This window comes from Pithys albifrons, chromosome Z (assembly GCF_047495875.1).
Source record: "Pithys albifrons albifrons isolate INPA30051 chromosome Z, PitAlb_v1, whole genome shotgun sequence".
In the NCBI taxonomy this organism is placed as follows: Eukaryota; Metazoa; Chordata; class Aves; order Passeriformes; family Thamnophilidae; genus Pithys; species Pithys albifrons.
The window spans coordinates 65,928,751-65,951,911 of NC_092497.1; the positions used below are offsets into that span (position 1 = coordinate 65,928,751).

Consider the following 23,161-nt stretch of genomic DNA (forward strand, 5'->3'; position numbering starts at 1 on the left):
ACTTTTTAAACTGCAAACTGTGGCATATTCCATTATGTGTCACTTACAAATCATGTCTTCTCTTGCAGTGCACTTGTAGGAGAGACATGGTGTCAATATCCATGGATGTCTTTGTGAGGAAGTTTCAACCAGACAGGTACCAGCTGTGGAAACAAGGCAAGGATTTATACACCATTGATCATACGAAACCAACTCCTGAATCAACTCCTGAAGTAAAGACTTGGCTACAGAGAAGAAGAAAAGTACAGAAGTTTCCCAAGAGGTATTTATGTTGCTTTATCCTCTATTTAATTGTCTTTGATATGATCTCAATTTCTTTTTGTATTCTTTTGGCCACTTTCTTAGTTTTGGCCAGAACAGAGTTAATTTTCTCGTGGTAGCCTGAGGGAGTGATGCTTGGAGCTGGGTAGCTGTGCCTAGATTTTTATTCTATACCACCCACTGCCCTGGGGCACAGGTAAGGGATTCTCACTTCTGAGAAAGGAGGGGATGGGGTGCATGCAGAGGGCCTGGGGACAATAGTGCTCAGAAAGCTGCTGTGGCACCAGGTTAGGGTTGGTTGACCTTCCCGAGTATTTTACATGTAATCACTTTCTTTTATACACTGTTGTTGTTAGTGTTGTTGCTGTTATTTCAGTTTCCAGTAAATTGTTATCTCAACCCGTAATCTCTGTATTTTCTCTCTCACTGTAGAGGGTGAGGGGAGGGGAGCAGCTGCATGGGGTTTAACTTTTTTCTGGGCTTAAACCATGACACATGTTTTCTTTGAATTCAGTACTTTAGAGGAACATTATTTCTCTGCTGTATTAGGAGGAACTTGGGGACAAGAAAGTCTTTTGTAACTGTGGAAAATTAATTCAACTTAACGTATTAATTTGACTTTATGTGTATAGCTGAAGTTAATGATTATGCTGAGCATTAAAAGCATTCCTGTGTTGCATTTAGTATCTTTCTTTAGTAAAGATTATTGCATTAAAGTTTCCAAGGTGTGAATGGTTGTCATTGTTTCTAGTGACTCCTACAACCAAAAGAGAAGGGAGAAGTCTCTTAGGAGCAGAAATAAAGATTAAATGGGAATAATTTATCATAAAGCTGTGGCAGTATCCCACCGGCTGTTTGAAGTCTCTCGTAAAAGTCTTAGCTCTTCCTGCCATCTAACTTCAAGGAAATATGACTATTTATCACACTCTCACAGTAGTGCAGCCAAGACCTTTCTGTGTCTACCACAGGTCAAAGACAGATCATAATTTGGCATAAGAAAGGCCCGAGTTGTTGGAAACGACACCACTGAGAAAATTAGAAGAATAAGGTTTCTCAGCTTGTCACTGAAGCTGTAAAAGCTTTCACATATTATAGCAGTTTCATAACTATTTTCTTGGTATGCTTTATGTTTTTTGTTTTCATTACACAAACATTTTTTGTACACTTGTGCTTTCCTGTCTTAACAGGATTTTTACAGATTTTATTCTTCATTATCTAATAAAGATCTACTTAATTTCTAGCTAACAGTGGGCAGTTTTGTTGTATCAACTGCATAGTGCAGTTTTCTGTCTTGAAGGTAATACTGAATTTCTTAAGACCTTTTTCCCCCTTCAATTAATTTTACAGTATAGTTACATTTTTAACTTGGTCTTAAGCCAAATCTCCTCTTTTTCTTTGCCATTTGTCTTTTTTGAGGAAAAGTGTAGGAAAGACAACCTGTAAAGAAAAGGAGCAGCTGCCACAGTGGTGAAACATTATAGCTGGGTAAGAGTAGTTTGTGAGGTAGAATCACTTTTTCAAGGCAACCAGTGAAGCAGCAGTACAGCCAGTTTGTGAGTATGTGTATAATACTAACTTGAACTCACATAAAGAGTAATTTGGTTGTTTAGCTAAACATCATTTTGCCCTGTTGTAGGTTTCCCTGTATGTATTGTACAGTGGAAATGTGAATTCCCACTTGGACCAGCAGTGATTTATTTGGTAGTACCCTTACGGGTAGCCAGTTTTTACTGAAAACCAAGACTTTCAAATAATTGTGTTGAAATAAGAACACGTGGCCTGATTTATGCACTTAGCTAAGCTAATAAACACAAGTCCAGTGCTGTTTAAATCTTGAATTAGCTTTTGCTCAGGCATGGTAACAGTGTGCATTGCAGAGGATAAAATATTTATTCAGCTTCATTTCTAGGGTAATACGTCAATTGAAATTGTCATCATTTTGATTATGGGAATAATACAAGTTCCAGCAGAATGAAAATAAAAATACCATCTATGAGAATCTTCATTAATATAGGGACACGAAGAGCTTTGCTCTCGCATTTATGGCTGACATACTTTGCTACTGTGCACATCTAATGATTGCATGTAAATAATAATGATACTTTCTGTTATATTACAACATGAACTGATGGTTGTCCATACTTTGGCAAATTTTCTGTAAATTAATATTTCAGAGACAGTGTTGAAAGATATACATTGGTGGACATAGAATAAAATATAAGGGGTAACAAAATGTTTTTCTGGAGATACGTAGTCTAAGATGCAAGACCTTTGTAAAACTCCTAATTCACCTGTGATGGTTGGGCTTTTATCACTAATCTGTTATGAGCTTTGAAACCTGCTGTGTAATGGAGCACATTAAAATCTCCTCCTGTGTCACATAGTTGAATTTGAAACTAAACTAATCTCTTGTTACATTTATCCTGAGCACGTAACTTTCTGATGGGTTTGCCATTTCTTCTGCTCTAAGCTTTCACTTCTGCTTCTGAGGGTGCAGCAACTTAGGCTGAAAATCTATTTTGTCTAACACAGTATTATGAGATATATTAGATGATGATGCTGCCTTTCAAAATATTTGGTGATCATAATTTTTACATTTTTCAGGTACTTGTTGTTTGTGTTAAAATGCATCTTAAAAACTTCCAAACAGATCTGATTTTACAGACATATTCAGAGTAGTGTTTTATTAGCACTGAGATTTGGAAATATCAAATATCAACTGATTCCAATGCTACAGAGTGTTTTGTTTTCATTAGTTTTGCAAGAGTAGTTCTTTTTCAGGTTCAAAAGAATGAATTATTAAAAAGCTAGTTTGGATGCTAGTTAAGTAATAAATACTTAAAGACTGTTTTACTTTCAGAGTTTAACAACTTTGCTGTGGAATGCTGATAAAAGATTAGAAGGTTAAATTCAATCAATTGTTAATCTATCACTTAATAAATTGTAACACTATCTCAACACAAAAAGGTGAAAAATTGTCTGTTTTTTAACACTTTAAGCAGGTGAAAGGGACATATATATTGGTAGATGTTTTATCTTATCCAAGACAGACTTTCAACTCTGACAGCAGTATCTTCTGTAACAGCTTCCAGCACCTCAGATCTCGATCTAAAAAGCTTAAACCCCCAGAGGACAAGAGAGTATCTGCTATGGTAGCTGATGCAGAAATCATCGTGACTGAAGCAGCAACTGCTGGCTTCAAGGTCAGTGAAGAATCTGAAAAAAAAGGGAGAGTGATAAACATAGAAGTGCCTTCGGGGGAAGAAGAAAACAGTAGTAGAATGCAGCTGGATCAACATTTATTGGATCATGTCAAGGTTGCAGGTGAGATATGGATTGATTACATTTCACATGTAAGTTGTAGGCTGTTGACTTTAATACCCCAAATTAGTGGATGTTAAATCATAGTATTATCCTAGTGTAGTATACTAAAATATATCTGTATAATGTTGTGCAGAGAGGATTGATACTCAGTAAAAATGAGAAAATACCAAAATCAGTATTCTGAGCTGAGAGTAAAATCACCTAAAATGTGTTACTGAAGCGTTTGTAAAGTAGTAAAAAGAACGAGGTTTTGTAAATCTTATTTCTTTAGTGGACTCATATGTGTTACAGCAAAATGCTTCTATATGGAAATGATACAGAATGTCTTAATGCTATTCAAACAGTATAGAACATATATGCTTGCTAGTACGCTACATGTATTTAAATGATGAACCTGCCTAGTAAAGTGGTCTTTACCTGTGCATAGAAACGCTCTGTTTTGAGACTCCAGATTTCTTGTCACTTCCTGTTGAACTGTCTGACAATGCAAGTTATAAAGGTCTTGCAAAGCCAAAGATTGTTTCTTTTCCCCCACAACTTTTTTAATACTGATATACTCAGTCTGTTCGGGACATGATTTATTCCATTTCACATTTCATTGTAGTTCAGATGTATCCCTGCATTCTTGTTCATAAAGGCAAACTTCAATTTTAATTCTAAGTTTGTGAGCAGTCCCATTTTGTTTTATATTGCTACTAAAACTTTACTTGCAAATTGCATATAGACTATTTCCATTATTCTGAATATTAATTGTTAATGGTTATGTGAATGCTTATTTGGAGGTAGTAATCACTATGATTGATTAACATGAAGATAACAAAGTATTGCAATATGGCGACTTAGAAATTCCTGTATACAAATTATTTGTTGCTCTATCAAAGCCTTTCCAGGTCTGTTCTAAGTCTTTTTTTAAAAAAGTGCTGTGGTTTTACAGCTTCCCCCAGCTTTTAAAAAATGTTTGGAATATTCATAACCACAGAGAAAGTAGTATTTAGTTGGCAGCTGTTCTGCGTTTATTGACAAGGGAAGAAAAAGCAGAAAAGACTGGAGAGCTGCCCTCTGTCCTTTGTCCTATGTGCTGTTTTAAAGGTAAAAGGGCAGAAGTGAATCCAACACAAAAGAGATTATAAATCGGAGTTAAAAATTAATAAAAATACTACAATGAATGCAGTGATACAAACAGAAATTGGTTTCGCCCCACAAAACCGAGAAGTAATACCTAGTACCCTGGGGCATAAACAGAATGGGGTTTGTTAGCCCCTGTGCTGAGACCCACATGGTTCCTCTGAGTCCAAAGTAAAAGGAAGGGAAAAAACCTGTTAGTGTGGATGAAGGTCGCAGTCTGGTTGAAAGTGGTGGCCACAGTCCTGTCAAGGTTCTGGTCCTCCTCTGCATCTGGTGAATGGTCCCAGAGGTCTTCAAACACCCAAGATTACATACCCTCAGGTCCAGGTGGGAATGCCCAGTCCCTCCCCCAGGGTGAGGAGTTCCACAATGAGTGATCTCACTCTGTGAGTCAGGGGGTATTTTGGCATCATTGATGACCCATTAGCAGACATGACTCCTTAGGATGGGTGTGGAGGTGCTAACGACCTCCTGGAGGGGAGTTATCACAGCTTTTATCTCAGAGGTTTCCTTCACACCCAGTTTATAGCCTGAGGAGTTGGGTGTGCCCTGTGCAGCTGCTGCAAATGGTCCATTGTTAACAGTTCATGAGAAATGACCTAGAGAGGGTTTAGAATACACAGCTTTGGTCACACCCACACAGTGATAATCTGGTCCCAGCGGCTGAACTAGGACATCCTATTAAAAGGTGTTGCCTGGACCTTTTCAGGAAACAGTATATTTTTAGGTATGATGGTTGCAACTCCAGTACTCCTGTTGAAGAAGGCAGTTTGTTCTGCAATATCTCTGGCTAGTGTGTCCATTATACTCAGTTGGGGCAGTACTGTTCGTTCTCAGAAATTACATTTCGGTATTGCCTTTGTGTGAGTAAATTTGATATTCATTTGACCTCAAAAAGAAATTTTTCAGAAAAACAAGTTCAAATAACCATTGCAAAGAAGGAACTGAAAGGGACTTTAGAGAAATTATTTTTGTTAATATCTTGGATGTGTGGTTGATTCACAGTTCACTGCAGTGTATGCTGCAGGATTTTCCAGGAACATGTTTTTTTAGTGACCTTTCTAGCCCATTGTTCTGTCTTTCCAATGCAAGTATCAGTAGATGAAGAATTTTTGTAAAGTAAAATTCACACAATTTCACTTTTCAGCATCACTGGGATATAAAATTATGATAACTTGAAGCAAAATAAAATTATGCTAATTGATTTTCATTTTTAGACCAGTGCTGTTGTTTTCAAAATATTCTTGGTATCTATTTGAAACATGTCTTCATAATTATAGACCATTAACCTTTGCTTATTCTAATTTTAAAGCAGGCATAATAGGTATAAAATGCAGGGTATAAAGTTCAATATACCAGACTTTTATAATTTTCTTCAAAAGGGTCAAAGTGCATATGGGTTGTCAAAATAAAGAAACTCCATGAATATTGATTATTTTGAATGACATGAAGACCTGTTGTAATTCAAATGCAAAATACTGATTAAATGATTAAAGCTACATTTCATACTCCAGATCAAACCATTTACAATTCATTTATTCTTTGATAAAACTTTTATTGCACATTTGTGTATGCCCTTCTACCAAATGCTTTTCTGTATGATTTCTAAAGAAGGAACCATGCTTTGAATTAGAATAACTTAGATTGCTGTGAAATTCAATGTGATGATGTAAAATGGGATTTATTAACAAATCATGTTCTTGATGTACAGGAAGCATCACTTCACATTCAATTTTGAGTACTGTTCCTGTAATAGAGAAAATAAAAATGGAAGGAGGACAGGATTGATTCCAGTTATTCTTTCTTTACTCTTCAAGGTTCTGTGGCCAGCAAGCCTGCCTCTGATAGCTGTGAAAAAGAAGAGAGTTTGAAGCCTCGGAATCAATGTGCTTCATCCATACCATACCATAAAGCAGAGGGACAAACTTCTGAAACAGAAAATCCAGATAAAGAAGAAAGTGTCTTGACAGAGGATGATACCAGCAATGTAGAAAGCTGCGGAAATAGTTTGGAACATGGAGAAGTGCCCATTGTACAAAAGAAAGAAGAAGATGGCATGGAAATATCTAGTGTATGTGAAGCAAATTACATTATAATAATAATATATTCTTGATTTAATGAAATATGAATGAGAAACATTTGAATGATACCTGATATCCCTATTAAAGCTCTTAAGAATATCTGTGATTTTAATCAGAGGATAATTTGAAGATATTTTGAAGTACTCAGGCAGAGTGGGAATTTTGATCCAAAAGCAGAGTGTTTCTGGATCTTGCTTATTAACATAGTTTTCCCTGTTACTTTAGATGTCTAGTATTTTCACTTATCTGTGAATCTGAAGTGTCAACAACTATTCTCAAACTATTCCCATATTCAGTCCTGCCAATATGAGCAAGGCTGTGAACTTCAGTTACTTACTATTCTGGGATTTTGGAAATGGCTTAAAATGTGTGCAGGAAACACTTGAACGACAAGATCCTGTTATTAAAAGGAATATCTGTTTTCAGGTTTTAAGTAGTAGGTTTTAAAAAATGTTTTCTCATTGAGGCACTTAAAAATGTATGGCTGGTTTTACCTTCAGATGCCATCAGTAACTGGTTTAATTTGGGATTCCCCTGCTGGCACTCAAATGTGGAGTTGTGCAAGTTGCAGTTCAAGAGTTTGTAGAATTGACCTTAGTTCTTGAAGCTTGAATAACTTTAAACTGAATGTGCATGGGGTGTTTGAGGGAGGCCTCCTTCTTGTACCAAATCAACACATTACTCACATACAATAATGACTTTTAATTTCTTATCTGAACTTCAGATTTTTTTTTCCAGAATCTTTTGGAATTTTAGAGTCTTTCCCAAATGAAGTCAGAGGCCTTCTGCCTTATTTTAATAGGCACAGCCAGTGAATGTATTGCAATTCTAGTGTGAAGAATTATTTGGGGTGATCTTCCTCTCTGATATCACCTGAGCAAAATAGGATTTGTGCTCTGTAAGTTGAGAAGGGCTGCAGTAACTTATACCTGAAATGATTTGTGTTTGATGAGGACTGGACATTTTAAATTTAAATATGTATTCTGAATTAAAGACAAATGTAGTACTAGTGCACTGAAGATCCTTCAGGTGCCACGATAGTATTTCCAGACTTTGACATCTGTGCTTGTTTACAGAACAATGTTTTTGTTCATCATAATTAACTTTGCAGAACTACACACTAGTTTTGTTTTTTCCTTTTTAGTCAGAGGAAATTGCAAGAAAGAAAATATCTAAGAGTTGGCGTCATCCACTAAATAAGCCGCCAGCTAGATCTCCCATAACTTTGGTTAAACAGCAAGCAACTAGTGATGAAGGTGAGCGTGCTATGTACTAGTTTCTCGGATAATTTTCTGTCTACGTTAGACCATATATATAGGCATTTGCATAAACAAACAAGATGAAATAATTTTTTTTCTGTATGAGATATGTAAACATTTGAATCCACAGACATGTCACGTCTGTTTTGCCGGTTTTCACTCAAATTCTTCTAAAACAATTGGATCTGTCTTTGCAAAAAGCTCTAAAAAATAAGAGATAACTTTTTAAAAAGTATATTCGCTATTCAAATATCCTGTATTAAAACACACAGCAGTCATGTTTAAGAACGAGATTTCCATTATGTTAGCATAGATGAAAGTGTTTTAAGAATCCTTTGAATATGAATCTTGGATGTAAGTCATTGTCCTGTGTACTGCTTTAAAGCTACCTTTTCTTTGTCTCCTGCTTGATAGACATTGGACATTTGGGACATCTCTAAGCCATCAGTGCCTTAAGATACTATACTTCTGATTCAAGAAAAGAAAGCTGTAGTTTTTTTGCATGTTATCAAAAGCTTATCAAGAATGTTTTACATATGATTCAAATTCCAAGCTTTTTCTTGGTCTCATATGGAAAGAAGTAACATTTATCTCCCCATAGTTTTGGTGTCACAGAGCAATTGGAAGCTTCCCCCTTCTCCTTCCTTTTTTGAGTGGTGACCAGGAAATTCCATTTACAGATGTGCATGTTACCCTGTCCTTCTGGAAACTTGACTATTTTAACTTTGGAGAGACACTGTCTTCTGCAGATAGGCTACAAAATCTAAGAAATTTACCCAGGATAGGTGTTTGCTTCTCTGAAATAAATAGAGAAAAAAATCTGCCTTACATGGCAATCACATATATAGCCACCTAAAACTGAGGAATAAAGCTACTTTATTCTATCAAACATGCCTTGTGAAGCTTTTTATACTGTGTGTCAAAACTATCTATCAAAATGGAGAACAAATGAGTTCCTTTTTCATATCACCTTAGCATCTTAGTTCTGTAAAGCACAAAATTTTCAGGTGCTGTCTTCAGATTCTCTTCAGTTAGCAGGGCTGGAGATTAGTTCTCACACACCCTTCAGCACTTTGATACTCTGGAGCTGATACCATGTCTGTGACTGCAGGTCTGATTCCAACATCACTGTATACTTCAGTGTTTACCTGCATTTTGTACTTGATTTTCCCTCTCTCAATTATTGCTGCTTGTTAACAGTAGCTGTTTCTTACAGCTACAGATAAATTTTCCTGACTTCATAGAGAGACAGCATGCCTGTTAATTGATTCTTGTTCTTGTAACTAATGACTATTAGACTTTCTATCCCCAATTTAGGCATTGTTGAACTGAGTGCTGTAATTTCAACTGGCCCCTGATCAATACATCTCCCTCCTTGTTTCAACCCTGAAGTAATTGATTTGTGTCTTCTGTCTCACTAGTTTTGGAAAGCTATACTCTCTTTTGCAGTTTTTATCTGAGCTGCAGTTTTGCCAGGAATGATACTTCAATTAGCTGTTAAGCATCTTTCTGAAAATTAGACACAGCTTAGACCCACGATCGGTATCATATATGAGTATGTTTGGATACCCTGAGGTCTAGACGGAGTGTATTTCAGAAAGTGTTATGGTAATTTACAGGATGATATTAATATTAAGATTCATCTAGTAAAGTAATTAAAGATTTAAATATGTGGTAGGTTGCAGTGAAATTGCTCTTTTTTTAATTAGAGATTATATTCCTTTTGCCTGCTGATGATTTTTCAACATTTTACTTAAATCATAGTGTAAAATTTCTATTTAAGCATGGATTGTATATGATACAATCTGGCTAGATGATGATGTGATGACAGGTGTCTTTCAAGGATTCTGCTAAGATGAGATGTTTTCCATCTCATTCAGTAGTTTGCCAACTTCCTGATGTATTAATTTTATGTCAGAGTAGCAACATCCCTATAGAAGAATTTGTATACCTTAACGTCTTTCCTCTTTTTAAGATTGCCCTCCTAGTAGATAAGGGTGTATTTTTCTTAGGAAAAAAAGAGTTGTGGGATCATTTCAGGTAGCTACTGATTGAAGGAAGTAATGAAGAGTTTTATTGAACATGGTAGTTACTGCTATTTCCTAGCTGGAACCAGAATTATTATTATTTACATGCATCTGTTTCTTGTTGTAATCTAGTTTATCAACTGGCTTTTGTAAGAACACCAGAAGAGAAACAATAGATTTTGGGTGAGCAGAATGTTTGCATCCAAATCAGAGAGCGAAGGAAGCTGTCAAACTGAAGCCTTATTAGCTTTCCTGGCACATGCTGGTTTGCAAGTTAAAGATATGTGGCCAGAAGAGTGCCAGTCAAAGGAGATTTTTCTGATTTTGTTCAGGATTGTTTGTGTCAGGTACCAGGGAAGTAATCAGTATCAGTGGACTAACAACTATGTTTCTCTTTGTGAAGGTGCTTCCTCCATGTGCTGGAGTTGTCAGAAATGTAATTCCACATGTATATTTACTTGGTTCTTGTTCTCTGTGTTTTTGAACAAAAAGGATGCGGGTTGAGACTATGACAGTATAGACTCTTCGTAAAGTTCTGAGTTCATCTATTCTTTTACCAGGAGGATTTATATATTGTTACCTTAGCTTATATTTTAATTTGTCTGTATCCAGTAAAATCATAATTGTAAACAAAATGGAGGAAGATGATACAGGCTAGTGCTGCTATGAAAAACTAAGAAATTGGGGCCTCATATTTCATCTGCAACTCATATCACTTTCCACAAGTTGGATAGTCTGTAGCCATTTCTAATGCAGTTAATTTATATTCAAATTAATATATTTGAAGTCTTTGAGATACGAGTTCTGTTTGGCAGTTTCTGTGAAAAGAGGTGATCAGAGTCTGTTGATAATATGAAGGCAACATTCTTTGACACTGTCAGCCATTTCAGAATTATAATTTTGCAAATAGAATACTATCATATTCTACAGCATGCTTAAATCTTAGCAGAGACTTTCTGAATTCGCTTTTAATACAAAGTCCTTTGTCTGAAATTAGGGTTTTTTTCCACAGGATCACTTGGACATTGGAGTTTTATGTTTCTTTTTATGACTGCCTATGCTGCCTTATGTGTATATTGCTATATGAAAAGTAGTTGGATTAATTGTTTTATTTGTTGTCTAGTGGTGTTAATTTTTTTTCACTCTCCCTGAAGCCTTTCCTTATGTTTGTCTGACTTCTGACTCTCCCTTATTATGATTTTTCTGTGAAATTAGTGCCTAAAGGACTGAGCACTGAGAAATACTGTGGACTGGGGAGTCAATCCCAGAAAAGTTCAGGCTGCCAGTTTAAGAAAATAAATGCAGCAGTACAGTGTGGCTGTATGTCACACTCAACATACTAAAAATTTTTAAGTAATGGATCTTAGTCTTATTCTCCACACATTTTATTAACTTATGTTAACAATATTATGTTGTACTCAATGCAGTCATATTCTGCTCACTTAAGCAATAGAAAACCAAATCGAGCAGAAGTCACAAACATTCTGTCTTTGGATGCACATTTATTGGTCCCAGAGATTTCTTTCCAGCAGTATTTGAGCATGTAACATTCAAAACTGTTTTTAGATTCAAGTTGACTAAAATTTCCCATTGCCCTGTATTATACAATTATAGTGTATAGACTGAATTCAGTAAGGGTCTCTTTGTGTATGGTTTTTAGCATTTTAAATATTATTCATAATTTCAAAGTAATTTTGATTTCTTTGTAAGATTTACTTTCTTTGTAGATAAAGAAACATCCTTTCTGGATGGAAGCAGTACTATGACATGGAATAAAACCTCTGTTTTCATGTTTGCTGTTAGCATCCTGTGAGATCTGCTTGATTTGATACTAGCAGTCAAATCATTTAAGGCTTGTTCAGTAGTGTCAGAAATAGGTTAAGTCTGCTTAAATAGGGGAAAATTGCACTTGTGGGTGCAGTTACAATTCTTTTGTTGCAGAACTTAAAATATGAGATTCTGCTTGAAGATTCTCACTTATTTCAGAAAGAAATGTTAACTTTTTTCCAGGTGTTGCATAGGAGGTAGATAGGAATTTGTTAACCAATTGATAAAAGCATGTTTATATTTAACGCATTAGTATTATAATTTTCAGTACTGCTTTCTCTCTCATACTATTTTGTTGAAGTACCTTTTAAGTACTTTGCTCTTGTGTGAGTATGAGGTAATCAAGTACATAATTTGCATTTTTCATACATCATCATCACCATCTAGCTGTGAAGACTTCAGCACTATCTACCACTTGCAACAGTATTGCACTAGAAATGTGTATTTTCTGTCCTTTTCTCTGGTACCCACTGTGCTGGTTTAAAGGTAAACCAGCAGGAGAAACAAACCCACCACAAGAGAGATTATAAGTCAGAGTTACAATTTAATAAAAATATTGCAACAAATGCAATGGCACAAAGAGAAAATGGTTTAAACCCACAAACCCCAGAATTATAACCCAGCATTCTGGGGCACAAACAGAATGGTGTTCATTGGCCCCTGTGCTGAGAACCATGTGGTTTCCCCAAGTCCAAAGTGAAGGAGGTGAAAAACCTGCTGGTGCAGATGATGGTTGCAGTCTGGTCGAGGGTGGTGGTCTCCTCCTGTCAAGATTCTGGTCCTCCTCTGGATCTGCTGAGTGGTTCCCCAAGTCCCAAAAGGCCCAAGATTATATCCCCTCAGGTCCAGGTAGGACTGCCCAGTACCTCCCCTAGGGCAGGGAATTACACAATGGGTGATCTCACTCTGTGAGTCAGGGGGTATTTTGGAATCATTGATGGCCCACTAGCAAACATGATCCCTCAGGCTGTGTATGGAGGTGCTGACGACTCCCTGGAGGGGAGTTATCACAGCTCTTATCTCACAGGCTTCTTTTACACCCAGCTCACATCCTTAGATGTCTGGTGTGCCCTGGGCAGCTGCTGCAAAGGGTTCAGTGTTAACAGTTCTTGGGAAATGGCACAAAGGGTTTAGAATACACAACTTTGGTCAAACCCACACAGTGATAAACTGCTTCTCATTTACTGAACTAGGACACCTACATGGCTTCTGATTTCTTTAAACTGAATTTTCAAGATATGAGTGCCATAATAAATAAATAAGTTTTCACACATATGAAGCATGTGATGTTCTGAAGATCCCCCCAGATATTTTACAAAGTATGGTATAATCTTTAGTAGGTATTTAGGAAAAGGAGGTGTTGAAAGGTCAAGTACAAGCTTTTCCTGAATGTCCAGAATGCTTGTCAACCTTGTGGACCAGCAGCTGATCTCCAGAAATGTCAAGAACTGATTATTGCCAATGACAGCTCTTGTCCTTTGACAGCTTTCACCAAGCAGCACTTATCTCCCTCAGAGTGGGCACCTGCAGGATCTAAGAGTAGCCATTATGTTGATAAAACTAGTTCTTCTAACATATATGCCTCATTTGCTGGACAGTGGTATGTGTTGTGGTCATTAAGAGTCATTGTCCTGTGGATGAACCTTGCAACTCTAATTGCATGGCTTTCTTAGCTTTAAAATATGGTATTTTTTCCTCTTAAAAGACTAGATAGATCAGCAGTCTTGTATAGAAAATCATGTATAGTTTCTCATTGTCAAGTGTGCCAAAATTAAAATGGATTTCCTGCTGCATTAGTACAGCATCTCAGTAGCTTTCTCAAGAGTGGCTATGGAGTTGATAGGCAAACTGGATGTGACATTTGCCAAGGAGACAGATACTTCTTCTGTAAGGTTATCTTCCGAAGCTGAGTGTCTGTTTCTGTATTTATGGTCCAAAGAGAAACACCAAAAATGTGTAAATTGCATTTATGAAAGATTAGTTCACTGAGGTGTTGGTGCTGAGTGTTGCCTAGTAAGTTATTCTGGTAGTAATTTTTGCTTTTTGCTTTTTGCTTTTACTCTTTGTCAGAATCTGATGTTGCTTTGTAGAACATCAGTATTGGAAGTGACTTGATTTTAATACCAAAAGTGGTTTTACTAAATGTTTTTTATTGGCTGAGAATTGTGTCTAATATACTATTTTAATGAGAAAGTTTCATTGCAATGTGTATGAAGTGTTTATGGGATATTTGTTGTAGTGATCTGTGCAGGAACTATGTCTTGAAGCTATTAATTTCTAATTCCAATTCAGGAATTGGTTTGTCATATGAATTTGGACCTGTGATCTAGTCTTTCTGGTTTGCATCTTCTGTACGTAGCTTATGAAGATAAGTAACCACCTGAGGCCTTGATTCAGTGAAGAACTTCAGCACAATCTTAACTGTACACATTCAAGTTAACCTTGTTCCTCAAATTTCACTTGTGTTTTGCCCAGAGGCAGTTGTGCTAAAATAGTATATTGACATAGGTTAGATTTCTGCTGCCTGATAAATATAAAATAACCATAAACACGTATTCCCCAGTTGCTACTGGTTTTTGTCATAAAACAAGAGTGTGCTGGTTATTCTACTTTGCAATATTTCTTAAACACTCTAACAGCATAAGAATTGGATATCTATTTGATATTTACTTGGCAATATGGTCAATAAAGATACATTTTAATTTCAGAATGAGAAAGTGCCACCAAATAATTCTGTTGTATCTCAGTGACTCTTTTTATTAATAGAGAAGAACCTGGTCACTAGGAGAAATTTTCTGTATTTTTCCACTTTTGTACAGATGTGTATCCTGGCAAATTCTGGTATTTCATAAGTAAATCAGTAAACATGTATATGGATGACAATAGGAGTTCCTAAAAAGTGCAGTCTAATTTTAGCTATTGATCAAGTTTTCTAGTCAGAAGTACAGTGACCACAAGCAAATTAAATTAGAATGCAAATACTAATTCTATTTTTTTAAAAATTTGAAAAATTACATAGAGGGAATGGAATGGAGAAAGCAGCTTTTAGTAAGTCTTTTACTGTGTTGGGATTTAATGCTTTTCAAGAGAGCAGATATCTGCCAGTCTATGGCTTGTAGTCTGGGCTTGTAGTGATTTTGCACTGACAACTATGTTTTTTACTGATAGGCTATGCAGTAGATTCCAGAAGGTTTTATTTTGTTTCTTTTGTGATTTAGATGAGATGCCTCTTTGAACTGAGTTGTAAGTACAGTGGCTATTCTTTAAACCTACCCAGTATAAAGAAAGGTGAAATTCCTGGAATTGTTTTAATGTACATATATAATAATGAAAATTATAAAAATATGCTATAAATATTTCATAGTGGCAGTTCCTACAGATAAAAGAATATCTCCTTTTCTGTGGCCTCCTGTCCACATTTTTAAAACAGTTGCTTGACTAGTGGGTCACCTTCGAGCTTGGTTTTTGGACATGGTGAGTAGCTGTGTTTCTGGAGTCACCAGAGAGTTCATGGATTTTAGCATCAGGAAAAATTTGCTGCTTGTGCTTCAGCTTAGGTCGGCAGAGTTAGTAGACATCTTTGACCGTTTGAATCTTAACTGTAAAAGGGTTAAATTCTTCATTCCGTATGCACAAAAAAGTCATGCAGCTATTTAGGGAATTCAGTGGATGAAAGAGTGATTTTTACCCCTTGTGTTTATTGTGTGTCTCTGTGATCCTCTGTTTCCAGCAGTGAATTATTTTGTTCTAGGAATTAATAAGCAAACAAAAATGGTAATTTTCGAAAATGACAATGCTATAGCTCTGTAAATCTAGTTTTAAAGATTAATGTAAAATGGAATCTCTATGGTCTGAGTTCTCAGAGCTTTCTATAAGTTTATCTGCATTGTATATCAAATAGGTTTTAGTTACTTTGTAATTTGTTAAAGAGAAACATTGAGGTCCACTGCAGTCTGACAGGGTCATTTTCCATATTCTACATGTGGAAAATTCAGTGCATAATAGAAAGTGCACTTATTCTAAGTTATGTAATTTAACTGTTTATTTTTCTTGTTCTAGCATGCAGTGTGTTAATATCTTGTCCCCTAACTTACGCACTACTACTTGCAAGTAAATACCTAGCAATCTTTGAAGCCCTGTGTTTTCTTCTTTCTTCAGCTTGTTAGAACCTTTCAGTTTTGGTGGGATCAGTGCTTTATCCTGCTGTCCATGAAAAATCATGGTTATGGTTTTCCCATCCCTCCTTTTCAAAGTTATTGTTGCGATTTATGACCCTGAGATTAGGTCAGTTGGTTAAAACTTGGTTGTAATAATGTCAGGGTTGTGGGTTCATTCCCCTGTGTGGGCCATTGACTTCAGAGTTGGACTTGATGATCCTTGTGGGTCCCTTCCAACTCAGAATAGTCTGTGATTCTGTGAGTTTTTCTAGCCTTTACTAGTATTTGTACTGATTTTATCTACTCTTTTGAATAATAGTGCTCTTATCTTCAGCTAGTCAACCACAATGAGGCTTTTTCTACTAGGTTCTCATTTGTGATGAATACCAAAGCAGAAATAATGCTTTTGCCGAAGTAATGATTTTGGTGGGTGCCACTCACCCTCAGGAATAACTGCAGACTATGCCTGTTAGTGTCGGAGTACAGTACACTCTGATCAGACTCTTTTAGATATTCCATGTGTGGAGGGTTTAGTGAAAAACACAGCATTTTCTTATTTGAAATTGCTTGAAATTACATGGGATTTCCATTTAATGGAATGATAGAGCAATGTGCTTGAATCACAGTGAAGGTACAAATCACGTTTATTGTAGTATTGTAATATACAATTCAATCACAATACAAGTGAAAGTTACATTGAGCAAATTGTACCAATTGCAATATGGAGTTAAATCACTAAACAAATGTGAATTTTATTATGGGACTCCAATAATATGCTGAAGGAAAATCAGAGTATCCCATTATCTAAATGCATCTTTCAAGTCTGTCAACTTGTGTTTTAAAAATGTTTTTTAACTCATTTTTCTGACTTGTGAAAAAATTTTGTGATTTGCTACAATTGGTGTGTTACACTTTTTTGGTATGTTATTTTTTTGATGAAGAACTCTATTGCTTTCTTTTGGGAGCTAAACCTGATTTGATCCAGGAGCTCCTGGACTCAGCCTCTAGAGCTCTGTGGCAGTATGGTTGTCTGTTTCAGTTTTTATGAGAACTGAAGTATTAATAGATAATTTGGCAATTAGGCTCTTTAGCCAAAATGCTACATACTTCACAGTACTTTTGGAGCATGGTATCATGCAAAAAAATTAAATTTCTGGAGCAGTATAGTAGGTTTAAAAGTTTTTATTTTCATATTTTGCTATGGAATCTATGGCTTTCATTACTGAAAAAAAAAGACAATTTCTGAAACGGAGTTTGCTGATACATCACAGGAACAGTAAAGTTTGGAAGTTACAAGTCTTTTTCCCTGACTGTCTTATTTTTTATATTATTATTATTATTATTATTATTATTATTATTATTATTATTATTATTATTATTATTATTATTATTATTATTATTATTATTATTATTATTATTTCCTTCTGGACATTTGAAACTATAGCTAATGCTTCCCAGGGCTGAGATTATGCTCAACTACCTGAAAAATAACAGATGCTGCTGTGCTCTTCATAGCAGAGAACGCTGCTGTACAAAGCCAGGAAACATCAGTGGAACATAACCCCAAGCAGCAAAGTCATTGTTGAGATTGGCAAAAGCAAATTGTACTGTATTAGTGTCTATGGCTTTTCACATCTGCTAGGTTAAATCAGCAAATACTGGCAACAGCCCATTCTGCAAATGGCCCACATGTTTTCTGCCTGATAATTTGAGTTTAACTTAGTAAGTGAAAACCATTCAGAGCAATAGTATTGTGTGTTGAAGCAAGTTTTCCACAAACTATTAAACAATAACATTAGTGAAAACAATTACTTTATTCACTTGCTCACTTGGAAAACAGCATAATAACTGTTTGTAAGTGCTTTTCTTTAGAAGGAGTTTCATTTATATCAAAACAGATTCTGGGCTATAATTTTCTTTTTGTCTACACAGTTAGTTTTACTGAATTGTTTCACTTTTCTTAAATGTGGGAAGGGGTACACGTGCATGTAAATTACCACATTCATGAGAACTGGTATAGCTGAAATTAGATCAGAGATTAATTGATCCTATATAAATATGCTTTTCAGGTACAAATATAGTAGCAGGAACGATTAAGAAGTGTAGAATTGCTAATCACCTTGTAGTATCGGTACCACTATGGCTGAGCATGTCATGGCTTAAGCCCAGCTGACAGCCAAGCATCACACAGCTGCTCACTCACTACCCCACCAACCAGACTGGGGAGAGAATTGGAAGATTCTGCTACCACTCACTGGCAGGGCAGTACAAGAAGCAGAAAGTGCTTGATGCTGTTAAAGCACTGTTTAGCAATAGCAAAATTACCTCTATTATCACGACCATTTCAGCACAAATCCAAAACATAGCCAATCCAAACCAGCTACTATGGAGAAAATTGACTCTACCCTAGCCAAACCCAGCACAATATGATACAGTAAGGTTTATATTAAGGTCATGCATTTATTTAAAATTCATTAATTGTGTTATGCATTAATTTAAAATTCATTAATTGTATCATCAAATGTTTTTTACATTTCTTTTGGAGGAAAGAGCACCTGGTCTATCCCTGTAGGAAGCAAAATATTTGGCCTAATTATGAATTTTATCTAGTAAAGTAGGATTACAACAAGGCATTATACTTGCAGTTAAATAAAAATTCCCTGGGGTTTTAGGGAGACTTAAGATCTGTGACCAATGTTAGTGGTGAGAGTAAGGAGGTGTTTTTAAATGCTTAGGAATATACTGCATTATATCCTCCAGTTAATAATTTTTTTGGCTGGTATTAATCTATTTTAGACTTCAGCATGAATATGTGGTACATTTACAGGCAGAAACATAACAGAAATTACAAGAAATAGGCTTTCATTCATATAAGAGTATTTAAAAGTCATGTGCATACTAACAGACTTGCATGATAAACTTTTCTTGGGAGGCCAGAAGAGGCAGGAATGTTACTTTTATGTGACTGCCACTCCACATAGTTACTATCAAAGCACAGACAAACCCAGTAATATGTTTAATGATGTATTGATAAGATATTTGAATCTAAGTAGGTTATATTGTCAAAATGTATCCAGTAAAAGGTTTTGAACTTCATTTAAACATATGGCCAATGTTGAAGGTTTGCATATTATCTAGGAAATTTCTGTATCCTTTAGACTGTAGGGCCTAAAACTGTAACAGAATTCAAGTCAGTCCTCTGATTCATAAGTACAATTTAAACATTAGTACTTGAGAACTGAATTCTGTGTTCCTTCTACCATAGTCCAGTGCTCTCTGATCAGGTTCTTTTAGATGTCCCACATGAGAAGAATATAATATTTAATACCAAATATATTGCAACATACATGATGTTGCTTTTGCAGTAGCAGAGAGATGCAACAATGTACTGAAATTGCAATACAAGCACAATATAGTAATTGCAATATGCAGTTGTATCACAATAGAAATGTGATTCCCCTTACTGAACTGTATATGCTTACTGTCATGTGACTGAAAGGAAGTGAATCAGATTAATTATAGCTTTATGTTAAGCAATACTGAGTTCCTGTAAGTAGCACTTATATTTCAGGCTAAGCATAGCATTTGCACTAGAACATGATGTTATGTGAGGTGTTCTGCTAATGAGATATTTATTTTTTGTAGCTGAAGCAATGGCCATGACTTTTGAGACAGTATTTTTTGCTGTGGGTGTAATTACTGTATCTAAAGTGGAGTGTCATTATTCAAATGGAGATTAAACAAAAGGAAGAGATTAAGTGAAGACCCTAAAGATGATTCTTTAGGTATTTGTCAGTGTGCTTGTGTGTATGCAATAGTGCAATCCCTTGAACAGGGCTGTCAGTTGAGGTGTAAATGGATATTGAATTTTCTTGTCATGGTTAGCAGGTTCAGCTTCTGTATTTTTCTTTTGTTCTCTCTGACAGTAAGATGTATTTGGTATTACAGTTGAATTGAAGTTTCTATATGAAAGAATATCAAGAATACATTATTCACTTTTGTCTTGATTAACTTCTAATTTGGAATGTATGTTTCATGCTGAAAAGCTGAAAAAAGCAAATGGCACATCAGAGTTCACACCAGGGAAGTCTGTTGTGCACCTGTGCAGAGTCCTGGTTTCTGCACTTACTGCCAGTGAACTGTGAGGAAGTGTGAGGGACTTAATCTGGATTACAGCAGACATAGAAGTCAAAATATATAATCTAGCTCCATTTCATAAGATGAAAATAGTCTCCAAAGACATATGTTTCATATTGGCTGACCTGAATCTTTTGAACTGTGTGTCTTGGGCCATTGGTAGCTGTTCTTAGAGCAAGTTATCACAATGAAGATTTGACTGAATAATGACACATATCATAGAATGTTGTTGGTTAGCAGCATTGCATAAGTGACTGTTCATCAAAATTTCCACTACCAGAACTGACACAGCATTCCAGACTCTTTCAGAAAAATGCCAGTATGTATGTTTATGAGCGAAGCATCTTGTTCATATAGCTTCTCAAAACATTACTTACTGGCCTTATAAAGTAGATATTTGCTATCTGGGGACAACGTATAAGTCTCTTTCACTGTGGCAACACATGCTTCCACCAGTTTTTGCAGGTTTTGAGCACTGCGAATTGGCACTGATACATAATTGAAGCAGAAAGTATGTCTGCTTATGACAATGGAGTTTCTCAGATCTTTCAGTCTGTATGGACACCACAAATTGTTCTCTATTCCTAGTCTGAGGATCCTCAGTTAGGGTAGATTTGGAATGAAGCCAAATGGATGCTGCAGTTGCCTTGTGTCCTTCTAACAAATCCTGATCTGTTCACAGAAACACTGAGCTCATGTGATGCACCTGAATGTCTGCCCTGAAATGGCAGTTGGGAAAGTAAATTTACTTTAGGCTAAGTCATTGATTGCTCTTCAGCTAAGTAGTAAGTCATGAAAGGAGTCAGTAAAGAGGATAAGAGGAATTGAGAAGTACTGGATAAATTAAAAAAAGTAAATCTGAAGATCCCTCAAGTTTTCCAATGTTTTTTGGACATAAATAGGACTTTGATATTATCAAATGAATAAGTGAAGAGAGGCTATAAACAGTGCCGAGGCAGCAGTGTTTGTTACATCAAGTGATTATATACTCTGTGCTTTTTCTCAAGCAGTTGAAGTGCTGGTTTGTTTGTTTGTTTTTTTTTTTTTTTTGTTTTTTTTTTTAATTTCCTTGCTCGTTTTGAATGCCCAAATTTTCAGTTTTTAGTCACTGTGTGTAATTTCTCTGATTATATGGAAACCAGGAAGGTAACTCCACCTTACAACTTGAGAAGCTGCTCTGGAAATTCATCCTCTCACTTGAAAGAAGCACACAAAGTGAAACTGCTCAAGCTCTACTGGTGTAGAATATTTATAGAGGAGAGTGCACTTTCTGTCTGGTTAAGAAGTTGTTTAAGGCAGCATTGTTCTCATAGTCTGTAATCGGAGTCATGTAATCTGTAACTTTTTTTTTTTAAATCTGTTTCTTTTGAGATTTGATTATTTCAGTGGGTGGGTTGGTGCATGTTGATTATGAGGAGATAAATTGATATTTATGAAGACCTTGAAAGATGATAATTTAAGCTCAAGGTTGCCTAGGAAGTTCCTGAGAAGAACTGAAATTAACTAGGCATACAGGAGTGATAACGGAGGATCACACAAAGTTTGTAATCCTTAAGTACATATATTCTCTTTACTCTGAATTTTGTAACTTGTTAGTGTAACATTCCTTTAAGAAGTACTGGGTTACACAGTGTCCCTCTGAAATGAGGAGGGATATTTTTCATATTCTCTGCATAGTTCATGCAGAGGAAAGAAGCTGCAATAAGGCTTAATGAGAAGGCAGTCATGCCTCAGAAGAGATAGAAGGCAGAATTAGAGATGGTAGAGATTGAGGCAAATGAAGAGTGCTTCCAGTCAATAGCTAACTGGAAGTGGTTGTTCTAAACAAAGTAAAGGAGAAAACAAATTTTTTTTAAATATTGTTAAATTTTTTTGAGGTTGTGAAAGATGCAGTGTGGTACGTATGTGTAAAGCACTTTGTCCCTGAATTCATTTGGAATGAGGTTTGAAAATAAAAGCAAAACTCTTGAAAGCAACAAAATGCTGCTAATTGCCAGCTTTATTCTTGTCTCCTGCTTTCTTTTCAACTTCTTATTCAGGAAAGGATTTGTAAAGGTCCTGCAATGGAGAACTGAAATTATGGAGTTTATATTTTGTTAAGATGCAAATATTGTTCTCATCAAAAAAAGAACCAATATAGTGATAAACTCAGCACTCTGCTGTAGGGAGTGGAAAGCCAGACCAATGTGTGAGAGAACGAGTTATCATCGTAGAATTGGTTCCAGGACTGGAAATCCAAGGACAGATTTTTGAATGAAGGAAAGCACAAGAGGCTGAGATTCAGGTTGAAGGCTTCAGCTCTCATGGGAGAATTATTCAGCAGTGATAGGGAATGGTGCAATCAAAGGCTGTCAGTTTCAAAGTGAATAATAGATATGAAGGATGTTACAAACCTTCACAACAAATTTTGTGAGCCTCTTTGTTTTCTTCATAAGGGACAATCAAGCTCTTAATTCTCTGTAAGGTCACAAATATGATGAAAAATTTTAAAATAATGGCAGTACAAGCTCCTGAAAGAAAATAATGTCCATGAAAGAATTTTAAAAAGTCAGTAAAGCTGACTTGTAACACCATTCTTTAAGGGAAAATTTAAATAGATAGAAATGCAACTGGAGGCATAGATTTCATAAGTATTTGTTTTACAGGTCTTTAAAATTGCAAGCAATAGAAAAAATATAAGTGGACTGAATGTTTTTAACTAAGAGCTTTGCTAAGTTTTTCACTTGAAAAATAAGGAGTGCAAAAAGCTGTAAAAGTATTCCCAGAATTTTACATGTTCGTCTATTCCTTGTGTTCAGTGATCTCTTCACTGGTGTTCTTTTGAACCTAAGCTGTTCAACATAGAGCTCTGCTCCAGAATATTGACAGCTTTTTTGTGGTTGTTTTGTGTGTGCCCTTCTACCTGGATTATTGGCAAATATATATTCAATTGATATTAGTTCTCTTGAGAAACTATAGAAAAT

General features: G+C 35.8%; 1 protein-coding gene across 3 annotated transcripts in view; it reads left to right on the top strand.

Moving 5' to 3' along the window:
• The window catches only part of KDM4C (lysine demethylase 4C), a 259,388-nt gene that overhangs the window by 132,453 nt on the left and 103,774 nt on the right, over positions 1-23,161 (top strand). For all 3 annotated transcript variants that reach the window (XM_071580703.1, XM_071580705.1, XM_071580704.1), the window contains 4 exons: positions 69-262; positions 3,347-3,585; positions 6,528-6,781; positions 7,936-8,047. In XM_071580703.1, coding sequence (XP_071436804.1) covers positions 69-262; positions 3,347-3,585; positions 6,528-6,781; positions 7,936-8,047 — 799 coding nt within the window. The remainder of the gene's footprint in view (positions 1-68; positions 263-3,346; positions 3,586-6,527; positions 6,782-7,935; positions 8,048-23,161) is intronic.